The sequence below is a fragment of the Gallus gallus genome, chromosome 4 (assembly GCF_016699485.2).
Source record: "Gallus gallus isolate bGalGal1 chromosome 4, bGalGal1.mat.broiler.GRCg7b, whole genome shotgun sequence".
NCBI lineage: Eukaryota > Metazoa > Chordata > Aves > Galliformes > Phasianidae > Gallus > Gallus gallus.
In genome coordinates, this window is record NC_052535.1 from 68,931,724 (window position 1) to 68,955,230 (window position 23,507).

Genomic DNA, 23,507 nt, shown 5'->3' on the forward strand with positions numbered 1-23,507 from the left:
GGTGCAGGCTTTAAATCCTCTCTGGACAGGAATTTACTGAGGCCTCCTGTTTAAGTGAAGGTCCTGAACGCCAAGTAATTACAAACTAAACCAACCTTTTTACTATGGGCACACAGTTAGCTGAGCGTAATAAACAGGAATGTAGAGACATTTACCATCTGATATCACATTTAATAGAGCCCAGCAAAATTTCTTTGTGAGAGTGCAGGCTAAGGGAGCAGGAATATAACACACTTTTTCCTTGTTGAGAACTGTCCCCCTTCCTAATTAGATTCTGACTTACCGAAGAATTTCTTAGCTATGATTTCAGCACAGAATGAGAAGATAAGCAGTTAAAAGAATAGAGAATACCATGTTCAGGAAGATTATATGCTACTCTTCTACGTAGTAGACTCAGCCTTAATTCTTTGAAAAGACTCAAATAAAAAACCTTCAGAACTTCACAATAATTTATTACTTGTGCTCTTTACTATGATCAGATACCAAATTCACTGCTCTTTTCTCTAGCTACTTTATACACTTCAGAACATCCAAATATCATCAAAAGTAGAAGCTGACAAGGAAAAAAGTAGGAGATATTAAAAATAGCAGTTTGTAAAGAGATAATTCGCAAACTTCTCCATATATAGGAGAAGGATTAATAATAGTGAAAAACGTTCTTACCAATTTTTAAATTAAAAAGCACTGTCCCGCATAAGTGAACATTCTATTTTGTTCCATGCCTTCTAATGTCAAGTCTTCAACCTAGCATCTATTTAATAAATGTCTTGTTACCAATTAAGTCTTAAGATAAAATTATCAATAGGACACGAAGGTACACTGAGTGCTCCTGCCTGTAGGTAATAATGCTAAGTAAGTCTGAATTTGGACAGGTTGATGCAGGCAGTATAAAATCCTACACTTCTTTTTTCTTGTAACACAGGCTACCACAAGTACATCGAGTCAATCTTACAGAAGTTTTGTTAAAATATGAGCCAACTTCAACATTCTCATCTTTAGCCTTTGTGCTATGGAAAAATTTTCAGTGAGGTGCTTTAAATATACTGAGATGAGGACCGTTATTCTTATATTTCTCTGGGAAAACAAAACAGTAAGAGAAATAACTAACTGTGCAGAAGACAAAGCCTTTGTAGGCTGCTCCAGTGCTATAAAGTGAACTAAGGACAAGTGTAAGACTCCCACCTCCTGCCAAAATCACAGCGTGCACTTCTTTGGCCTTAACTTTTACGTACATTTAAAGCAAAACATTCCAGCTACAGCAAGAAGCTTTGCCTCCTATGAGAACAATGCAAATAACAGGTGGCAGCATGCACTCACTGCACTACAGAAATAGGTGCAGTAGCAGAAACTGGGAAAGCAAAGTCAGTTGTAGAAATAAATGAGAAACAGGTATGGACCACATTAAAGATTTTTTTTAGCATACAGAATGTTGTATTTCTGTTCATCTTGCAACAAATTCTTCCAGTCCATACAAGATATTAGCAACTGTCCTCTGCACCATTTCCACACTCTTTAACCATTAAATAAACTCAACCCCCAGAACTGTATGCTGCAAACATGCTACCATGCCACATAAGGAAGTAAAGACTACATCTGTATTCATCACTATTTTTCCTATTTACAACAATTTAGAGCAAGCAGTCAAGAGCTCTTTAACTTCTAAATTACTTCAGTGGGTGCAAATCCACTAGGGGTACATGCATTCCCTGTTTCCATCTGATTTACTCTTTCCAAAGGAATGATGAAATTCTGTGATGAATCTGAATATGACAAAGACCGATCATACGCAACTCCGCTGCCGTAAGGGAAATAAAATCAGCTTGCTCAACTGCACTCCCCTCATCTCTCCGAAAAAACTGTTATCATCCACATCAGTTTACAAAGGAATTGGGGTCAGGGGTTGGGTATAGACCAGGACCACCTGTTTTTTCTATTAATTGCAGTAAGGTGTGCTTTTACCAACTTGGGAAAAGTGAAGTTTCATCAAATGAAGGCTCACTCAGAAAGCAATAATAACAAGTTATGGGGTAACTACCTGCCTGCTCCCCAGAAAAATACCAAACCCAAACCAGTAACATCTCCTCAGCCTTCTATTAACTATTACTGTGTTAACCTGTGGCTTCATTGTAATGGGAGCAATTCAGCAAATAGGAATGCTTCAGGCTACTATTTCTGCTGTAGAAATAACTTTATGAAGCCATAGCTTAATTATACCTAAGTACCTATTGAAACTATTAAAACTGTGCATCAAATACTGTAATAAGCTTCTGTTGTTAATACTTTTGTTTAATGATCGTTAGTATTTTCCTAGCACTGAAATACAGATATGGTAACTTTCGACCTAATTTAGCCTTTTAACACTTTACTGTCTACTACCAAAAGACTCTGGTTAATTAACATGGTACCCAAAAAACTATGTGGACACAGACTGTCCTCATTACTAACAATGAATCCAACAACTTAATTGGAAGTACAAAGAAAAAAATTGGCCTAACAAAACTTGTTCACTCCATTCTGTGGTACAAAAGCCACAACTGCTTTTAATAGCATGAAGGTGCATTTGAGAGTCACTTTGTTATGCAAACATCCTACTATATGCTTAAAGACAAAAAGTAGAACATGAGAACATCACCGTCATTTTTGATGCTGTATCACATACGACAGAAATAACGCTTTAGTTTCCAAATACATGTTAAAAAGCTTAAGCATGTTTAAAGCATTCCAAATTGTTTAGGATGTTCCAAACAGAACACACACTTTGAAGACACATATGTAAACTAATATAAAGTTACTTCAGATCATTATAAGCTTACCTGTGAGCTGGAATTCTACGATCACCAGCAACTAACACCACATCACATAGCTGTTTGTGTCTAAGATAATTCTCCATCTTTTTAAAACTTTGTTCAGCATGATTGAGAGCCTGAAAAAATTCATCTGATGTACAGGGCTCCATAGTTTGACAAGATGATATGGTATGACTGCTGTTGGAGGTTCTGCTGAAGACAGTAATAGAAAACTTAGTTCACATAATATTAAATTATAACAATCTCTATACAGATGATAAAATGAAAATCACACATTTTCTTCCAATTTCATTTCCGTTTATTTTCATACTTTCTTTCTCCAAATGTTATCCAAGCTCTTGCAAAAACAGAAACAATGATTCGTTGTACTCTTCAACTAAGGGATACATAGACATCAGTCCAATAATCATATCTATAGCATTGTAGACACTGCGGAAAAACAGGCATCCAACAAGACCCCACAAAGTGAAAACGTGATGCAAGGATGCAATAAAGAGTCACACTTTTTGTCACTCCAATACACACTTAGCTTAAGATGGTTACAACAAAACTTAGCATATAAGGAACTACAAAAGCTGTATGGATGCAAGGGAAAAAATAAATCAAGAAACACACCACCACAGCACCATCATCTTACTTCATGAAGCCTTAAGTATCTGAAATGAGATCCAACAGATTAGAAGCCCGTCTGGGGGAAAAGCAAGGATGGATGGAGAAAATAATCATCCTTGTAAATACACGTAGCTATTGTCAAGAAAAGAGTAAGAAGGAAAGGGTAAATAGAATGCATGGACCTAGAATATAAAGGAGCTGGATCATAATTATGGACACTGAGGGAAGCACACTTTTTCTTGAATACAATTCTCTCACTTTCCACTACGCAGATAACTTAAAAGAATACTCTAGATCCACTGTAGTGTTTGGAAACATATGGATTCACACGATTCCCATCCTGATCATCTAAATTTTCAGGAGAAAAACGTTCTGTAAAGCTTTTTCCTGTGTGTTTGTGCGTGTGCCTGGGCATGTACTCAGATAGCTAAGTAGGCCAAGTAATCTGACACTTAATTGAAACCCAAATCTAGTAATGGATCAGAAATAAGACACCTGCCTACCTACCTCCCTCTAAAGACTGAAATATCTTAAGTGTGCTCTGAAGTAGTGGCTAAGCATCTATTTAAGCTGTGACAACTTGTTCTCATCCCTCATGAGTCACCTGCTCTGCTACACCGCTGGCCTTCTGACATGCTGGAACAAGTGTTCTTTGTGGCCACGTGGGAAACAGAATCAAGGAACTCATATATCTGAAAAACAGACGAGGGTAGGAAGAAACTACTTTGTGCCACATCAGTTCCCTTATCTGACTCACCATGTAACCATAAAAACCATTACGATGTCAGAACTAGGCAGCATTTTCCCAGGTGAAGGAGCAAGTACTCAGAGAAAGCATCTCTTTTTTGTTGAACTTCATTTTAAACCAGATTCCTCAGCGTACACCATTAACAATTATCCAAAAGAAAACAAAATCTGCATGGTGTCAGGGATCTGATCTACATTACAGCCTCACAAAGTGTTGTGCAGATACACTCAGAGAGGCAACAGACTAGGATGGAGAAGGAAAAATCTTCATCAGGCAGCGCTTGCCTGGAGGAAACCCTGACCTGAGCCACCGCCAGTCCTCAGAGCACACGTGCACCCTGTGCAACACTCACCAGCAGTCACCACATTCATTCAGTATGGAAAAGTAACTGGCAGCAGAGCCAGTTTTCCACAGGCCCAAAATAAAGCAATTAGGACACAACAAAGCCATGCTCAGTTCAGTCTCAATACCTCAACAAATTCAACAACATACCCATCCTCTCTTGTAGCCAGTACCTACCTTAAAAACCATTTTCCTCAGGGAAATAAAGAGGAAAGGGAAAGAATCATTAAGCTTCAGTGATCCATAAAGAGAACATGAAAGAGGTAGCTGAATAGCTGAAGTGCTTACGCAAAAGGGAAGATATAGCTTCAAGGTCTATTTATGCCTGTTACACAGTGACTGCCTATGAAAAATTTAAATCCTCCCTAACTCTTTCCTCAAACACTCTTACAAATTTGTTTTCCCATTCAGTTCAGCCTCAGCCATGACAGAATGGGAGAATACACAAGCAGGCAAGAACAGAGGAAGGGAAGAACCTGCTGTCCTCATCCCAGGAGCGGTACCAAAATCACTCAGGAATTTTAGCTGATGTCATTTCCTTCCAGCGAGGAAACTCTGTATTGGATGCTCATCTGTGGTCTGCATGCTCAGGGCAAGCATCCAGCCATAAGGTCCTGCACCTCTGAGCATCGCAGGTAATTCTGCTCCCTTTGAATCTGGCTCGATTCAGATTTATCTCTAAGTATAGCCCCAACTTTCCTTCCTGCAGGCTGGAGGGACTTCTGCACACCACACTTACTAACAGGATAATTACAGGAAAAACTGAGGCTGCCAGCACATAAAATAGCTACACGTATCAAAGAACCCTTTCTACGTATTCCTTCAAGATAACATTTTTACCACATTCAGTAGAAATATTTTTGTTATGAATATCCTAGAATGTTAGTCTGTAGGGTTTTCTTTTTGAAGCCTTCAACTTTAATTCCACTTTTTTTGGTCTCTTTTATTTCTTTGTTTATGTCAAAAAGATCCTATCGAGCACTGACCAATTAATAATTTTATTAATTATTTAATTATAACGATCATAAAAATGTAAGTTACCCTAAAGTCAAGCTCTTTCCCGAGAGCTACGCATTTCCTTATCCTAGTGACGGACATAAAAAATTAATGTACTAAAGATGCAAGCTTTCTTTGACTTCTCTGTTTAATATTTATACATGAATATGCCTTTTTAAAATCAAAACTACACAGAAGCTATGCTAGAAAACCATTCTTTTTAAAAGGATTTTATTTATTGCAGTAGGATGCTTGGAATGAGGTGCTTTGCCCATTAAAACAGCTCATTGCAGAGCAATGAAGCAATTAACTTAGTTGGTAGTAAACCACTCAAAAACGAGTTTCAAAAGCATAGATGATGATAACTAGAGAGCTAAATTCACATCTCCCCTTCTGCTGTTGTTTGAGGTTTCACGCTCATAGCTTAAACAAAGCCACAGCAGAGTTTTCAATGCAAAAGCAAAATAAAACAAAAACTAGAACACATACCAGCCTTCTTTCCTCCCACATTTACTAAATCTTTCTACAAGAGAGAGTTGTGTTTTTTTTTATGGGGGAGAAGCACAATCTGCTTCTAGTACAAGGATTTGCATCTTTCTTTTAATTATTTTTAAGTATCAAAATTCATTTCAAAGCAGGAGTTACAGCAGTTATTTCATAGCAATCACACATCTTTGTTATAACCTATCAACATAAGTAAGAACCTTGACTGTAACAAAGTTTGCAAAAATCTTTTTTTCGAGCATGTTATTTCATGGTCTGCATTCTAAATTATTTTTCAGAATATATCTTTTAGGTTAGATGCCTCCCTGTTTGTCTTCTGAAATACACATTTCAAACTATTCATTTTGGAACACAGAGAGAGAAACAAATTCGAAATGAATTTTAAAAACTTTTTCTAAAAAATGAGCAATATTACCTTTTAAAGCATGACAATTAAGTAAACAGAAAATTGACAAGCCAATATGGATATCTCAAAGTGAACAAATGGTTAAAACAAAGTAATTATAATGACATTTCAAAGGAGAACAAAGGAAAAATTGTTAGTCAATCCCTTAAATCATTAGAAACCACAGAGAGCATCTCTAGGACAAATTAGGATACGTATTAAGAGTTTTGTTTTGTAACTTCAAACAAATCTGAATTTTATAACTTCTCTGTTGCTTTAAGACTGCTTTAAAATAAAGCTTTTCAGAACGATGTTAAAAATAATTTAACAGTTTTGTTGTTTACACTGCTTCCACCAAATTCAGTGACACTGCATATGGAGACCAAAACATAACCTACCAAAATAATACTATGCCATTTTCCACAATTTCATATGCTGCTATATATTTTCATCTTTAAAGTTGTTAAGACAGGAATCTCAGCTCCGACTGAGAATTACAGCATTGGAGAAGACAGGCCTGGCACCCATGTTGCCATGAACTTCCCATGTACGAGCTCCAGCACTGTTTATACAGAAACCAAATGCAGAGTAGTTACCACCCTCTGCATTCAGACCTTGTCTTAAAGATCACAGGCACCTTACCAAACTGCTCAAGGTTAGGCCTCAACTGACTATTTCTGACACAGTGCTTGTATTTAGTGTTCAAATGTGAATATGTGTTTTATATTTGAACCTATTTCCATGCTTATATATCTACAGTAACACAATTCCAACATTTTAATGCATACCAGGGTGAAATGAACTGGATGACACATTGCACAGTAGGTGTACTCAAGGTATTTTCAGTGTGTTACCGGTGGTGCCTTCACAGCTTGAGCATTGCTTCTAAGGCACCCACAAAAACTAAGGAAAAACAGTGCTACTGCTCATGGGCTTTAATTTGCAATACGAGGATCTGTACACCATCTGGAAAACTTTAAGTTACAAATCCAGACCAACACCTCAGGAAAGTTAACCAACAGCCACAACAGAGGAAATATGGGAAGTGAAAAACAGTAAAGTAAAAGAATTCATACCTGACTCATTAAACTAGCATTCGAGACAATGGTGATCTCAACACAAGAGAGTGATATAAAGGGCTTTACAGCCAACCAGCTCTGATTCCCGAAACTGAATGATGTTTCCATCTCAGACAGCTGTGGTAGCCTTTGTCAGAAATTCAGAACCAAACTTGGGATTTGCTTATCCCATATGCCACCAGGCTCTGTACTAATAACAAAGAGCCCTACATCGTCTCCTCGAAATGATTCCCATAACGATCCAAAGCTCTTAGAATGACAGAGACCTGATCAAAATGCTTTTCAACCTGTGCCATGTGACGTGGCAAAGAAGAAAAACCACACAAAGCAGTGAGCTTGGTTCTGTCATTTCATGCTTTCAGGGCTCAGGCAAGAAGTTACAGAGGACTGAAGAAGCAAGCTACCTCCCACAGCTTCTTCAAAAAGTTGTTTGCTTGTTTTGTAAAAAGGATTTTTTCATACACGCTATTTGTTTCTAATGGAGGAATCAGGGTTTTCACATGGGAAAAAGCCCTCTGAAAACTACAAAAATGAGGTCAGTAGTTAAGTTGTATTTTAGACAATAAAAAGACAACCACCTACTCAAGTTCTTAACATTAGAAAAATAATCCAGTCATTGGGTGCACTTACGTAAGTTATACATTCTTAATAAAAGAACAAGATACAGTTTAAGTACAGTCTACCCTTGAAAACAAAACTATAGATAATAATACAAAGCAAGTCCTTATATTACCATTAGTTATCTTATTAAATTGTATACCAACACTGAACTGAAATATTACCTAAAATATTTAAAGCGTGTAATTAAAACACTAGCAAGAATTGCAAAACAACAAAGGAATTACAGACAACTCCAGATGCTATTTGTGACTAAATGCATAATTAAAAGATACTTCAAATTTCCTAAGTTCAGATCCTACATGCATTCAAGTCTACTAGTCCATCTGCAAAGAAGAAAAAACAAAATAGCAGTGATATGTAGATCTCCCCCACCCCCTCAATAGGTATCTGCAGCTCGTCAGCTCTACAAAGTAACAAATTAGTTTTGTCATGTGTAAATTCTTCTCCTATCATTAAAAACAAATCTGTAATAATCTCAAGCTATGTATTTATCTCTTTGAACAGCATGTTTTTTTTCTACACTGATTGCCTTTTTACGGTGAGAATATCTTATCTGGGGTAATGCTGTACCAAAAAATTTACATCACAAACAGATGTTATACGGTGATGTTACATCTATGTCATATATACTATCTAGTGACATTGCTATTTAAAAAAATCATACCTGAATATCACTTAAAATAAGAACTCTCTAGAGGTATGTTATTTGTAGCTACCCGGTTGTTGCAGCACAATAAGACTGCCTGTTACGAAGAATCAATATGCAGAACTTCCCTTCACTGTAATGCTAGTACTTTCTGCAGGTCAGTGACAAAAACAAATACACAGTGTAGACTCCTAGGCATTTTTACCTTCCCTCCTTCCCCCCAGTCTTTAAAGGTCATATAAACCACAAACAGTTAGCATTTATATTCTGGACTGCTCTGCCCTTGCACTAAATGAATTCTTCTCCTGGGGAATGCAAAACAGAAAAACTGCTCTAACTAGACTGATCTGTCCCTAGTATGCTTTATCAAGCAGTGTACCCTTTAAAACCAACATCCTTTCAAAAAGCCTTATGATTGCAAATTACCTGAAAATTCAAGGAAGTTAATACCCTAACACTTCAATGAAATGGTAAGCCAACCATTGTTGTGCTACAGACAGCACAAAAGAGGACAAATACTTTCAGTGAAGAATGCACTAACAGATAAAAGAAATAAACTAACGTTTAACAAGGAAGATATTAACTGGTCTAATTTCCCACCAACTGTTAAACACTTTTTACTTAAGAACAAGTTTTACAGTTCCATGTTTAGTTATGATAGGTAAGAAAAGAACACCAAAACATCTTTATAGAGACAATAAAACCTTTTTTTTTTCCTTTAAACCGGGTGCAGTTTAAGACACTCCTACAGAAAACTGCAATCATTTTGAAGCAGCCATTTGGTATAAGCTTACAGCATAACCTGGCCGATGTAAAATAGATTATTTCTTTCCTTCAAGTTGCATACGCACAAGCAAAAATGATGCTTTTGTCTAAAGCCTAAGTATTTTTTTTTAAGTGTCATCTCCCTTATCCACAGAAATGCATGGAAACAACAGATAAGAGTCACAAGAAGCTTAAATGCCCACAGTTCCCTCCCAACTGCCAGGAGACTGATTCTCACCCTACCCAGACAATCAGCATCACTTCAAAATCATTTCACAAGCATCCAGTAACATCACCTCGCAGTGGACACCACCTTGTGCATGTCAGCATGTCTTGGGTATAATACTGAAAACACAAGTGCGTGCACTTGCTCGAGCTTTATTTACTCACACGGAGTAAATAACATTGCCTTTGAAAAAGGTCACAGTAAATACAGCAAAGCCTGGTTATAAAACATTTTCTGTTGCTGACACACAGTGATTGCTAGGTTTCCGAAGCATTTTAACCTAGGATAAAGGCTAGCCTTTACATGCATGCTGCCTGTTATACATGAAACGAAAACACATTTCCCACCATAGGAAAGTAACGATTAACCTGCACGAACTGCTGTCCGATTCATTTTCTTCTTCACTCGCTCTATCATCTGTCTCTTGTCTGCCAAGCCAGCGTGCACCTCCACAATCCTCTGCAGAGAACTCAAACGCGGGGATTTCCGAGGTGGATGCCATTGGCCAAGGAGGTGAGTTGTGGAAATCCTGTTGGCTGGACCTCCCGTAACCAACTGCTGTTAAAGGCAGGTCACTTGAATCTAAAAACTTTGTGCCACCAGTCGTTACATTTTGCCCTCCGTTCCAGAAGTCTCCCTGGTGGCTCTCGATCGCAGAATTAGGGGCTGACGCCTGATGACCAAACCACCTCCATCTGATTTTTAAAATCTGCTTCACGTCAAAGTCTTTACGAGAACCAGACATCCTCAGTGAAAGCCAGTGATCGTCTAGGCAACAGGGTAAGAAGCAGCATGCATAAAAGAAGATTTGTGCACCCAACCAAGACAAGAGAAACACATGCTCCGCCGGTCTGTGGCAAGCAGCGGTTGTACAGGGGAAGGAGGGGGGAAAGGACCGCGTTCACACAAAAACGCTTCTTTAACGGCTCGTCATTTGAATATAAACAAAAGGCAACGGGTGATGAAAAATCCCGAGGTAAAAAGAGAAGGTGAAACAATCACTTCCATCAGGAAAAACGCCAGTCACTTTGCCCTAAAAGCTCCAAGGCTGCGTCTGTTGCTCTCTGACCATTAGCTTTCAAACGCACCAAGCAGTGTTCATTAAAGCTCTTTCGAGAGATGAATACCACCCCCTTTTCTTAAACCACAAATGACAGAGAAGTAATTCCTGTACGGCATCTCAGAATCTCTTCTCATTCTGTTAACTCTTGCTTCCACAGAGGGGGAAAAAACTGCACAAAACAAACAAAATTCTTGCTGTGCTCCTGAAGAATAAATTTACAGAAAGGGCTAAAACCCACCCAAAGGCAACTGATCGTACTGAGTAGGAACTGAACTGTAAATAGTATTTTTCCCTTTGCAGGACACGTGGCAGCTCAAAAATAAAGCAACAACAAAAAGCAGTACAGCAACAGCCTGGAAGGCTCGAGGGACTGGTAGAGGGTTATAGAGCCTTTCATCCCGCTGTGCCTTGATTCAAAACTAGGTCTGCAGTAAACGAAAATTTCTAGCATTCTACATCTGAAATGAGCTACTGGTTTCCATTCACTAACACATCACAAAAAGCAAAAGCAACATAGGCTAACCAGTCACTGCCTGGGACAACAGAGCCACCCTCTGCGCAATGGACAACAGGAGACCTTTGCTTCTTTCTCATCATATGGAATCAGCTGTTTTACATCAGCTTAAAGGTACTGTGACAGAGGAGAGAAAAAGACATCCTTGTGCTTCTGAGACAGAATTCCCATTAGATGAATAGTATATGCAATGCATTAAAACATCCCAAAAGGTCTTCGAAACAGGAAGAAATCAAAGTCACAAAGACAGAATATACAATGACCAATTTATATTTCCTGTGAAAAATGGCCTATTCCCTCTGTGACATATGGAGCTAGTTAGGTCTAAGCTGCTGAGACTAATTCCTATCGCATGCAAATACTAACAACAATTTTAGAATAACAAAAGGGATGCTGGATTTTATCAGTCCTTGATAAATAGAATTACATTTTCAGTCTTCACAGTTCATCTGGTCGGTTCAGCTCTCCAGGATACAAATTCAATCAATTTATAAGGAATTGTTTCTTTTCTTACCTACATTTGCCATCAAGTGTGGAAGTTAACTACCTCCCAGATGAACAAAGCAAACTACAAAATACGTTTCTCCGATGGGGCAATTGGGATACTGGCAGTGTTCTTTATAACAGGCTCTATGCAGAGCTCATATGAAAATTTCCACAGTGTGTAATTTTATCACCCAAAAAGCCAACACTGCTTAACGTCAGCAGAAAATTACGCAATTTTCTTAGGAACTACAATGCTGAAGAGGCCAGTTTTAAGCTGGAAAACCCACCCACCACTGCTCAGAACTCAGTTATTTATGAAACTGCTTCTCACAAAAGCATTCAAAGCACATTTCTATAGAAACGGTATTTCAGCTATTCTCTCCAAGAGATGATACATTTCAGAGCTTGTAACTTGCTAACGTCCTGGTCTACCAAAACTGATGCACCGTGTCAATTGCAGCATATCCAGAAAATAGTGAGGGCAACTTGAGAGGTGAGACAATCAAGTAGATAAATATACACAGCTGTTAGAATCTTCGCTGGGGATCAGCATAAAAATTTAATGGATGTTAAACCAAAAATATATGAGGTCTAGTCCCTACCCACCTTGTACAGCTACGTAAATTTCAGAAGCTTTAGCTGTACTGTTCAAACACCATCCTTTGTGCAACCACAAGCTGGGGGAAACTACAGTACAATTCAAGAAATAATAAATGGCATCTTTTAATTTATCCTCTCTATATTTTGTGCTGCTGCTTAGTGTTTCTCAAAAGTAGATAAACAAGAGAAGCTACCGGTGTATTTGATAATGTTCACTATAGTAGTAGCATTTTAATTATCCATTTATCTATAAAAAGCAAGTTTTAAATACTTTTCCTTCTACTGGTATGGTAAATGCATTATACATAAGGACTGACCTGAATTCTTTCTTGTGTAACAGACTCATCTGAAATTCAAACTGTCCCAGTAAAAGTAAGCTCAGACAATGGCAGATTTGCCAACTCTGTCACTTTTTCAGCACTTTCTTGTGACTTTCTGGGAAACACAGTCCAATTATTGCTCTTTTCCAGCTGTGAAGCTATGGGCTCAAACAGAGATCAGAAAAGAAAGTGCTGTGGTTTTAAAAAGAAGAAAGAACAGAACTATTTTCTATTTTCTTTCATTTTTTCTAGATGATACAAACTTGTTTTTCATAAGCTCTCAACATAGAATACATTTATATATATTTCTTTCATATAAATTAGATACGAGCTGGTATAAAAAAATGACAAAATGAAGTAAGCAGCACTTAATTCAGTTTTAACTGGTAAGGTTGCTTGAAATAATTGAGGCTCCCCTTCTTGCTCTCAACAAGCTTCCCTACTATAAGTGACACGATAGATTTTATAGGGTCTCCCTGCTGGGAGTTATTGACCTCTGTGGAGATCTCAGATGATGAATTGGTAGACAACCATTTACTTGGACCACTCAAACCTCAACTTTGACATCTCTTCCTGGGGTGGGTGCTGACAAATCCAAATGCCCACACCCACGACTACATTCCATTGTAGGTTTTTCTAATACACTCACACATTTCTTAGAAACCTGCTAAGAAAAGTAAACTGGGTGGCAGCATTTTAACTAAACACAGTGTAAACACTTTGTAAGGATTCTACTGCTTACACACAGAGGTCTTTTCTGACCTTAGCTGCAGATGAATAACCATATTCTATCTTGTGGCAAGTCATAATTTTTTGAATACAGGTACACGGTCCTCTTTGTGAACATGATTCTGCATGATTCCTTTGACATTACTGAGGTTTGGAAAATTACTGGAAGACAGATTTGAGAACGTGGATTTTGACTGATATGATTGATAATCTTAAGAGTGGAGCAGCTGAACATTTAAATACACAACTTCTCTCATATGAGCAGCTCCATAGAGTAAGAGATTAATCCTTGCAGACAGTTAGCAGGGGAGGAGTTTCTCAGGTTATACCTTGTGATCAAACGAACAATTGAATGCATATTGGATGTTAAACTTGCAGTAAAAGACAACAAAATGAACTTTTTAATCAAACACTTTTACAGACATTTACAGATGTTACATATGAACTGTTCGTTCATGCAGATGTTAAAGAATGATTTCAATCCAATAAAAAGTTAAAATTTAAGTAACATCATTACTCTTAAAATACTTTTAGTGCATAATTTCAGGGTAGATATGCTCCAAATATTCAGACACATCTAAGCACGTTAGTGGGCTAAATGGAAAAATCATTATTTAACAAATTAGCTCTATGTGCTTCTATTCATTGTGACTTTTTGTCCCACTAGGAAGTCAGTTAAGTTCTCAAGAAAGCAAATAAGTTTCTCAGATACATTTTTGAGGAAGGTTTAGAATTGGAATCTCAACATCAGTTTTCGTGGTAACATTTTTACTGTCACCGCTACATTTTGGCTGCAAAAAACTACTGCCATCCAACATCATGGAAGTTCAGACATAACATTTTCGAAGTATTTATTCTGTCAAATTAATTTAAAATTATCCATTTTCGAATTGAAGAGCTAGGGACCTAAAGGCTCAGCTAGTCCTTATATTAATTATCTTTTTAAGTGCTAATTTAGAATGAAAATGTCAACATAATTGAAGTCTTTGTTTTGACTGCAAGAGTTGTTTCTCTCTCCTGAAAAAAACCCCACTTCTTAGCAAAAGCATTACATATCAAAAGATGTATCTGAGGCATAACTAGACTCATTAAGATGTAACGAGGTAATATCTTACTGCCAATATTTATAGAGATCCTAGGTATTTATTCTGAAGCACCAGAACAGTTCACTGACCATAAGATGTTCATGAATTAATCAAATGCATACTTAGACCATAAAAAGGCATTCAAAATTTAACACCCATTGAAAAGAGATGTTAAGCTTTCAATTATTTCAAGACATTAAAATAATCGTCAAAAAAACCTGCTATAGATAAGCCCTGATGCTGCAATCCTGCTCGTATGATTATGTTAAAAGTATTAAATGTTCACTATTTTCCTTCCCAGTTCCTGTTTTCTAGTCCAGAAGATATAGAAATAGCTTAAAAGGCTTCAGAAAGACAGCTGTGCTCATGCTCTGTGATTCTACAAAACAATGATCACTTCCAATACCAGCTTTTTTATAAGTATAAACACTTCTGATTCATGTTTATGTAAGAAGTCCCTTTCAGCAGCAACAGTGTAATTCACCCAGGAAAAAAAAAAACCCAACAATAAACACTACAGTTAGAGTGCACTGCCAAAGCAGAAATGAGCTGCTGCCAAATTCTGGACACTGCATTGCAACTTTCTGCTACTTAGCACTGCACACCCCCCTTGAGAGGTGCAAGCCATTTGCTCAGAAACACTGTCTTCAGAGCACACAGCTTTACGCTAGCACAAAGAGACTTTTACAGAGCAAGAGCATATTTTACAGTTTATTTTACTCAAAATAAAAAGGAAAAAAAAACTTGACAAAGATTTCTGTACGTTGTGGAAGATTACATTGCCAGATCCTAGATTTTTTTTTGGCTCAAGCAGTACAGCGGCTCACACAGAACAGTTGAGACCCAAGATGTTTACATTCGTTTACCACTGGAACATTTCACATCAGTTTCTGTCTATCCAAGTGATACTCAGGCATCATCAGGAATGGCACCGTTTACAAGCTAATACAGAGCTACTCCTGAGAAAAAACTGCAGTAAGCTTATTTACTCTCAAAAAGTTGGTGCCCCATGTGTGGTGTGTTTTTCCAGTTAAAATTCAGTTACAGTATGAAATAGGCAATACTATGACATCAATCCCCAAACTGACAAAAACAGTCTTCTGTACCAAAAGGCTCAAACAGTCATACATATATTAAGACAAACAGAAGATTCTTATTTCATACACTCCAATATTGGTACGGTTGATTCTAATGAAAACAAAGTAAAATTAATCCAGACACGGTAGCAACAAATCACCTCCCATAGACACGTCACTGCTACGGATGAGTTATGGCACAAACACTGCTCAGCAGATATACCACAGAATCACAGATTACCCCAAGTTGGAAGGGACACAACAGAGATCACTGAGTCCAACCCTCGGCTCCACAAAGGACCACCCAAAATTCAAACTATGCCTGAGAGTTTTAATCCAAATGCTCCTTGAACTCCAGCACCTCAGCACTGTGACCACTGCCCTGGGCTGCCTGTTCCATGCCCACCACCCTCTGGTGAAGAACCTTTTCCTAACACTCAGCCTGACCTTCCCCTGACACGGCTCCATGCCATTCCCTCGGATTCTGTCACTGTCACCAGAGAGCAGAAATCAGTGCTGTCTCTCTGCTCCCCCCACGAGGAGCTGTAGGCCACCATGAGGCCACACACAGCCTCTTCTCCTATAGGCTGAACCAAGGGACCTCAGCCACTTCTCATACACGCTGCCCTCTAGATCCTTCACCATCTTTGCTGCTCTCCTCTGAATGCTCATAGCCTCATGTCCTTCTTATACCGTGGCACCCAAAACTGCACACAGTACTTGGGGCATACAAGCTTCCATACAGCAGATACAGTCTCCTCAGGGATCTTCTGGGAAAAGTCCCACGGGATAAGGGCCCTGGAGATAAAAAGGGGCCCTTTGACTTTACAGGACTGGCTGCTGTGGCAATGAGAGACTTGCTCTATTAACAACAAGTTGCATTTAGTAATATAATCAAATAAGCATCCCAATTCTATTTCTGCACTTCCATATGTTAAGTGCCTTTATACCATAAGAGGCTTAAAAGTAACAGCTGGATAGAAATAAACCTCCCTGGTAAGCTCAAAATTGGCTAGATAGAAAAAATTTATACCTACTGCCTGACTGTGGTTAATATCCTTACGAGCACAGACTGCCAACTATGGTAACCAGATGTACAGGAAGAGAAAAAGCCAAGCCATGAGTTCTGCAAAACTTCCTGGAAATGCTGTTCCACAAATAATATGAATCTAAGACACAGAAGGGAAAACGTCTTTAATTCTGTAATTGGATGCTAATTAATTTCAGATTAAATCTTGTATCAAATCAAAACATATTCCATATTATATATTTATAATCAGTATCCAAGATAAAATCACATCAAGATATAAATTTGAATGGCAGTGGAATTTAACTTCAACGGAAGTCATTATTTTATTCCAATCTGAAAACAAACTATTTTTTGTAATCAGAAAGCAAAACTTACACTACAAATAGATACAGTAAACAAAAACATACACTGAGTAGTATTTCTGAAATATAATTTTATTTGAATCAATGTCAGTAAATAAACCATTGCCAGTAAATAAATTGAGCTGTAGAATGAGCCAAGACTCATTTCTTGTGCTTTAAGTGTTTCTGCACAAAATTGCAGACAGAAAAATCTCAGGCTCTCCACTTATATTTATTTTACAGTCTCTTCTAACATTAAGTCCATTCTCCTGGATCTCACATGGCTTCATCTCACACAGTCTGCTTACACACAGCCACAGTTCCCTCCCTATTTTGCCTACCTTGTGGCAGGCAGGTAGTGTAAGAATATCCTTGGCAGCATTCAGGCCCAGAAGCAGACAGGCTCACCAGCTAGGAAGTCAAGCAGTATTACTTATATGGATATGTATGAAAGTCCAATATTTTCAATACCTTCTAGAAATTTAAGCATACAAAAAGATACGTTCTGTCAGAGTTTGACCAAAATTAGCAGACAGGCACAAAAGATATCGGGGAGGACTGATAAACCAAAAGACACAAATCCAGTCTGGGGTACTACAGGCTCACAAGCTTCATATCTGTTGCCTCTGGGCATGCACAACTGCCTCACCTTGACTGGCTACATATCACCTGAGTGTGGATTTAGAAACAAAGGGGGACAAAAAAAATCACAGCATCTGACAGATTGCTCAAACATAACATTCAAACACAAACCTACGTTTCCACAACTGTATGAAATTAAAACGACCTTGAGAAAGAAAGCAACGATGGTAGCATTAAGCCTTTAAATCATTAAAGCACTCACTGAATTAACTGTTCAGCTATCCCAGAAGTGTACAGACCCATCATCTTAGCTGCCTCACCCCTGATTTTACAGGACTCCTAAAACATTTCCTGTTCTGCACAGAGAGAGTACTAGGCAACATCAACGTAAATACAATGCCACGAGGAACACAGGATACTAAACCAAACAATGGCAATGCAGGAACTGATGGTATTCCAAGCAGTATGGGGTCCCCTGTCTAGCTAGTATGCTCAAAAAAAGAGAAAACTAAAACTCAGCTGGCTAAGCTGTAAGAGGGAAAAAGTAGAATGAACAAAAAGCTTTCTTTATTATCAGAGCTATCAGATGTTGTTTATTTCCCCCTCCATCGAATCTAACTAAATCTAAAGGAAAACATGAAACTAACATATTGTACAACTACATATAGTGCTCATTAGCTTCAGATGGTTTGCAATCATCTGCCAAGCTATCATCCCCATTAGCTGAAAGTACTAAAAGAAAGAAGTACTTATCTAGCTTACAATATTTATAAACCACTCATATTTATCAAGCTTGTCAATTTTCAGACAGTAATGCCTGAATACTGACAGAAATTATCACTTTATCTGTTTTACGTGTAATTGTTCTCCAGTCAGTTTCTTATACAAAAGTGCAATTTTAATTTGTATTTAGTAATGAAAAAAAAAATCAAGAAAAGTTGTTACTTATCTCTTCATCTACCCACGTTTTTTTTATAAATGCATAGATTAATTTTAGTTAATTACTTTTATGTGCTTTACTTCCATGCTTAAAATGCTACAGTTCCTGATGAAAAGCTTGCCAAGCTTATCAAGTTATGATAACATCATTAGATGCTCTACTTTTGTAATGTTTTAATTAGACAGGCTGAATGCACAAGCTTGTGATTACATTAACATCCAAAATACTGTTTCTCTCACTGAATGTAAAAAAAAAAAATCTAAACTTTGGTTTCATCTTTGGCAAAGGTAAAGTGATCATTTAATATTCAAAAGCAGTTTTTAGGCCATCAGAATATATTTTATAATATCTACCAACAATGCATCTTACATTGTATATGATGAATAATCAATGCAGAATACTTTATTTGGAATGGCAACCATCAAGCTAATAGCTTATTTACACAAACAACAATGTAAATTGTCTACTCATAACAAGTATGGATTGCTTGCATGCAAGTTCCATCTCCAAAGACACCATGAAAAGTTTTACTCTCACGTCAGCTTCTGTCATTTCTCCTCCGTGCGTGCGAGCTACACATCAGCACATCATTAATTTGGTAATTCAGACATGCTGCTCTCTGCATTCCTTACAGCAAAGAATAGTAAACCTCTCTGGACGTGATTCTTGTCTTTCTGTACATTATGAATATGCACACATATTACCTAGCAGTAATATGTGAATATTTCATTTACTCTAGAGGAGTATTTTAAGGTGACGTTGACAGGTGCTGTTGACTCTGAAAACGAGTCTATGGTAAGCATAATGATGGTGTGTGCTTCTATTTTTAGAATGATGAATGACACCATTTGTCCCCATATCAACTCAAATCTATACTAGAAAGATTACTTTGTCATCCTCTTCTTGCCTACAGTGCCCATATAAATGCCAAATTATTATCATTATTTTCATTTTACAGCTTCAAAAGACAGGAGACAATGGTGACGTGGCAGAAGGAACAGAAGGCACATCAGAAAACAAACAAACAAACACGAGAAATTAAAAATAACCGAAAAGATTTGAGATTATGCATCTTTCTCCTTTTTAATTATTTTTATTTTGTTCTAATTGGGATTGCATGACAACATAGCATAATTTGAAATCGGTTTTTGAGACCAGGCTGATATGAAGAATGCAGAAGGCATTCTCATCACAGCTTCTTCTTTCCTCCCCTTCTCCTTCATTGCTCTCTCTCCTTTATGAGTAGTATCTATACAGCAAGGGGGATTTAAGAATTTCAAGGCATAAAAAGAGGAGTCCTTAGAAGTGAAACAGCCAATAGTTCGATAGGCTGCAAGACGTGCATATTTGATGATAATACTGAAAAGGTAATGTGCAAATAGCTCCTGCAGTCAAAAATATGGCTGTCAATAAACAACAATGAGCACAGTTACCAAACCATGAGTAAACTGTAACATAATGTCCTTCCATTTATTCTGAAAACACTGCGAAACATATGGAAGCAAGAACAGGAAGTCCATTTTGCTCCATCTAAGTCCAGCTTTTAAAATACAGCCTATTAATTAACTGAACAGAAGTAGCTTCAGGCAAACTAGGGGGAAACAGAAAGAGCAAAAAGTTTAAAAATCAAAGCTTCTTGCTTACAGCTGCAAAGTTGAACTATTTTTTATGTTTCATGTTTGGTTTTCCAAATTATTGTCACAGTTCTTTTAATTCTCTTTAGTAATTGCTTTTAATATGGTCTTTCAGAAGAAGAAATTCATACCTCAGATACTGAGGTTGTCAGAGTTAGCAGAGTGTGTGCTGCAGAACTTTCCTTCTCCAAGGTTTAAACTCCAATTAGAACTGAGATTGGAAAGGAGGATTTGTTTTTATTTTTGAAAACAAACACCTTCCACAACACTGTAATCACAGAACAAAGAATGATAAAATAAATAGTCACGGTTCTGGCCTCCTAATGCCCTCTGTTTCAGAAAGCTAATTAATTTTTCATTTTATGTTCTCCTTTCCAATGCTGTTTGTGTAATGCTTAGCCAAGGTGAGAACAAGAGCTTTATTGATGAAGACAGAAAGCCTATAGAGCTGAACAAAAAGTCTTCAATTGCAAGCATAGGAAACATACAAAGAAAGACTACCAAAAACAGAACTTGAAACAAGAAAGTATCCACAGCAGTCTTCTGGTTACTGATGTTTAATCTAAAAAGAATGAAAACCTATCCTCTCCCTCCTTTCCCTGCCTAAAATTGAGGATGTATAACAATGAGAAACAGCTTACATTTTCAAGGTATTTTTCAAAGGCTTAAAAAGCTGAAGTCATGCAAAACACTTGGACAAATTGTGGTTTTTTGAAATTGTAAGGGGTGACAGAACTCTGAAACAGGCTGCCCAAGAGAGATGTGAGGTCTGCTTCTCTGGAGAAATTCAAAACCCACCTGGACGCTTTCCTGTGCAATCTACTCCAGAGAACCTGTGTCAACAGGGGGGTTGGAGTAGCTGATCTTCAGAGGGCCCTTCAGAGAACCCCTACAATTCTGTATCACTGTGTTCCTGTGACAATTCTCAAAGTTAAAAAGGCATGTACCCCTTAAATAGGAAAGCACTTAAAATACAGTTTAAAGTTTGTCCAGAAATATAAATACAGTCTTTGAAGATAAAAATACTGCCATCACTGAATGCATAATAAAAGACCATACAAGATTTCACAAAATAAAAATAGAATGTTCAATTAAATGACAATTTATTGAATCACAAACCATTGCAAATTTCAAGGAATTTTACTGAAAATTTCTTAAAGAATTTAATGGAGAGTTAACATAAATAGACCAATTATTTTGGCAGTGTATCAGCTAAGGCGCTGGGACAAGTCTATTCAGATGTGTTTTTAGAAGAGAGGGAGCCATTCTTCAACCTTAATTTTTTGTTTCACAAATACTTCTTGCACCATTATATAAAGTCTTCCATTAATTCTGAAAATCTGAGGGACACTCTTGGAAAAAACACAGATTACTATTCAAAAATCGTTCTTCAAATGGAATCCTGTTGTCAAGGAATACATCAGAATTTCAACATCAATTGCACTTATAGCTGAAAAGCTAATGAGCTGGTAAAATAACCCTATGAACAGATTGAAATTAATTCCTTTATCAACATTACAGTTTGTCCTCTTTAAAAATGCCAGCATTGTCCATAAGATACAGTTATTCTTCAGCAGCCCCGCTTGATAATCAGATTTTCTACCTTGCAGTAAAACAGAAGTATTTCTCCCACAGTGATCTACCAGGAAAATACATAGTAAACCATATGACATCAAGTACTCTCCTACTGTGGATACTGACAATCGTCATAGCTATCAAAAGTAGCTTGCCTACTACTTGCCACTGTCACTACCACTTAGGCAATGCTAAACTTGGGATGTGGTGCTGAAATGTCTAACAAGCTTTTTGTTCTTCAAGACCTAGAGAAATAAAAATACTGAAGTGCTAGAGGCTTACAAGCACGCATGTCATTTATTCTAAATGCTTACCATACCAACTAAAAAGTTAACTTCTTCCAATACACTGATTGTTGAGAAGTATTTGTGATACAGAAAATTATAATTTCCATATATTGTAAAATAGTGATCTAGAGTAAGAATACTACAGTTCTTCTGAGTGTTTAGTAAGAAGCAATAAAAAAACACAACCAACTCCCCAAAAAACTACAAAGTGACCATACTGTTCACTGTGGTCTTTGAAGGGACAAAGGACGGCAACAGACTCAAGCTGAAAACTTTCAAAACAAAGGATGTCTTAACTTGCAAGTGTTACAGCCACACACAGGAAACATCCAAAGAAAAATACAACCTTTTAACAGCTCTAGCCCAGAATCCTCAGTTATTCTGTCACCACCTTTAAAAAAAAAAATTGTCTTGAGTTGTGTACTTCTGGACTAGGATCGTCTCAGCAGACAGCTACAAAGGATATCTAGTGCTCAGCAATCATTCTGAGTTGAATCAACTTGAAGTACACTACCTGTTATTCCAGTGTGTAGATTACAACAATCCTCTAGACTCCCTGCTCCTGCAAAGCCACTCAAAGTTCTCAGCTCCCCAGAACAAAATAAAGCATCTATTGTCAAAAACAGTATGTACATCATAAATCACTACTGACTTGACAGATGAAGAAATAGACAGAAAGACCACCTCTCTTCAGCATTTGCATCGTGACATGAATGAATTCTGGACAACGGTGAAGTACACAGTTATTTCACAGACACTGTTTTATCAACATTCCCAGTGCAGGCGTATCTCACAGGGCAGAAACCAGATTTATTTTTTGACACCCTAAATTAATGGCACTGCCTTTCTTACTCTCATCACTATTTCTTCAGCAGTATTTTACTTTACAAAGAGTTCAGATAAAGCCAGATTGTGGAAAATACTCCTTTTTTTTTTTTTCTGCCAACCTTCTTTTACCCCTTTGCTTTGTGTATATGTCAAAGCTACTCCATTTGAAAATGGCTGTGGCTTAGAAAAGTCTTATTGCTTTCCATTTTAAAAAAGAAAGATAGTAAAAGCCAGTTAATATTATTGACATAATGAGATTTGACTGAGCAGTCCGTAGGCTTCTACCATAGGCATTTTTCTAAAGCAATACTTTCTCTTACAGATTCAGTAAGAAATTTTCCTGTTTTTTCTATAATGATTAGAAGATTAGAGGATGGAAGTTTTCATATATTTTGAAAAGATTATAACTCAGCGTTATAGTATTACTGACAGTCCTCTGTAAAGCATGTTTTGACAAAGAGCAGACCTGGTACATGATAAAAACACATACAAACGTTCCAAACATTAGGATCTGAGTCCACAAAAGCAAAGCAAAGTCAAATCCTGCTAGTGTTGCACTCATCAGAAAGAAGCCCTCAGGAACGCGTTAGTACAAAACACAACAAAGGTGTAACCTAGAAGGCCCAAATCCTTCGTGGACTGAATTCACATTCAATGTAGCATCATTCACTACTGGAATTGAGTAA

The 23,507-nt window shown here is 37.4% G+C and overlaps 1 protein-coding gene across 11 annotated transcripts in view; it reads right to left on the minus strand.

Moving 5' to 3' along the window:
* KLHL5 (kelch like family member 5) overlaps positions 1–23,507 on the minus strand; it is a 49,368-nt gene that overhangs the window by 23,619 nt on the left and 2,242 nt on the right. For 2 of the 11 annotated variants that reach the window (XM_046940910.1, XM_046940913.1), the window contains exons 3-4: positions 20,930–21,044; positions 2,814–2,999 (exon numbers count right to left, since the gene is read on the minus strand). In XM_046940910.1, the coding sequence (XP_046796866.1) occupies positions 2,814–2,956 (143 nt within the window). In that variant the 5' untranslated portion in view covers positions 2,957–2,999; positions 20,930–21,044. Of the gene's footprint in view, positions 1–2,813; positions 3,000–10,099; positions 10,500–12,711; positions 21,045–23,507 lie in introns of those variants that run through there. The other 9 variants (XM_015285666.4, XM_046940912.1, XM_015285665.4 and 6 more) reach the window with 7 other exon arrangements.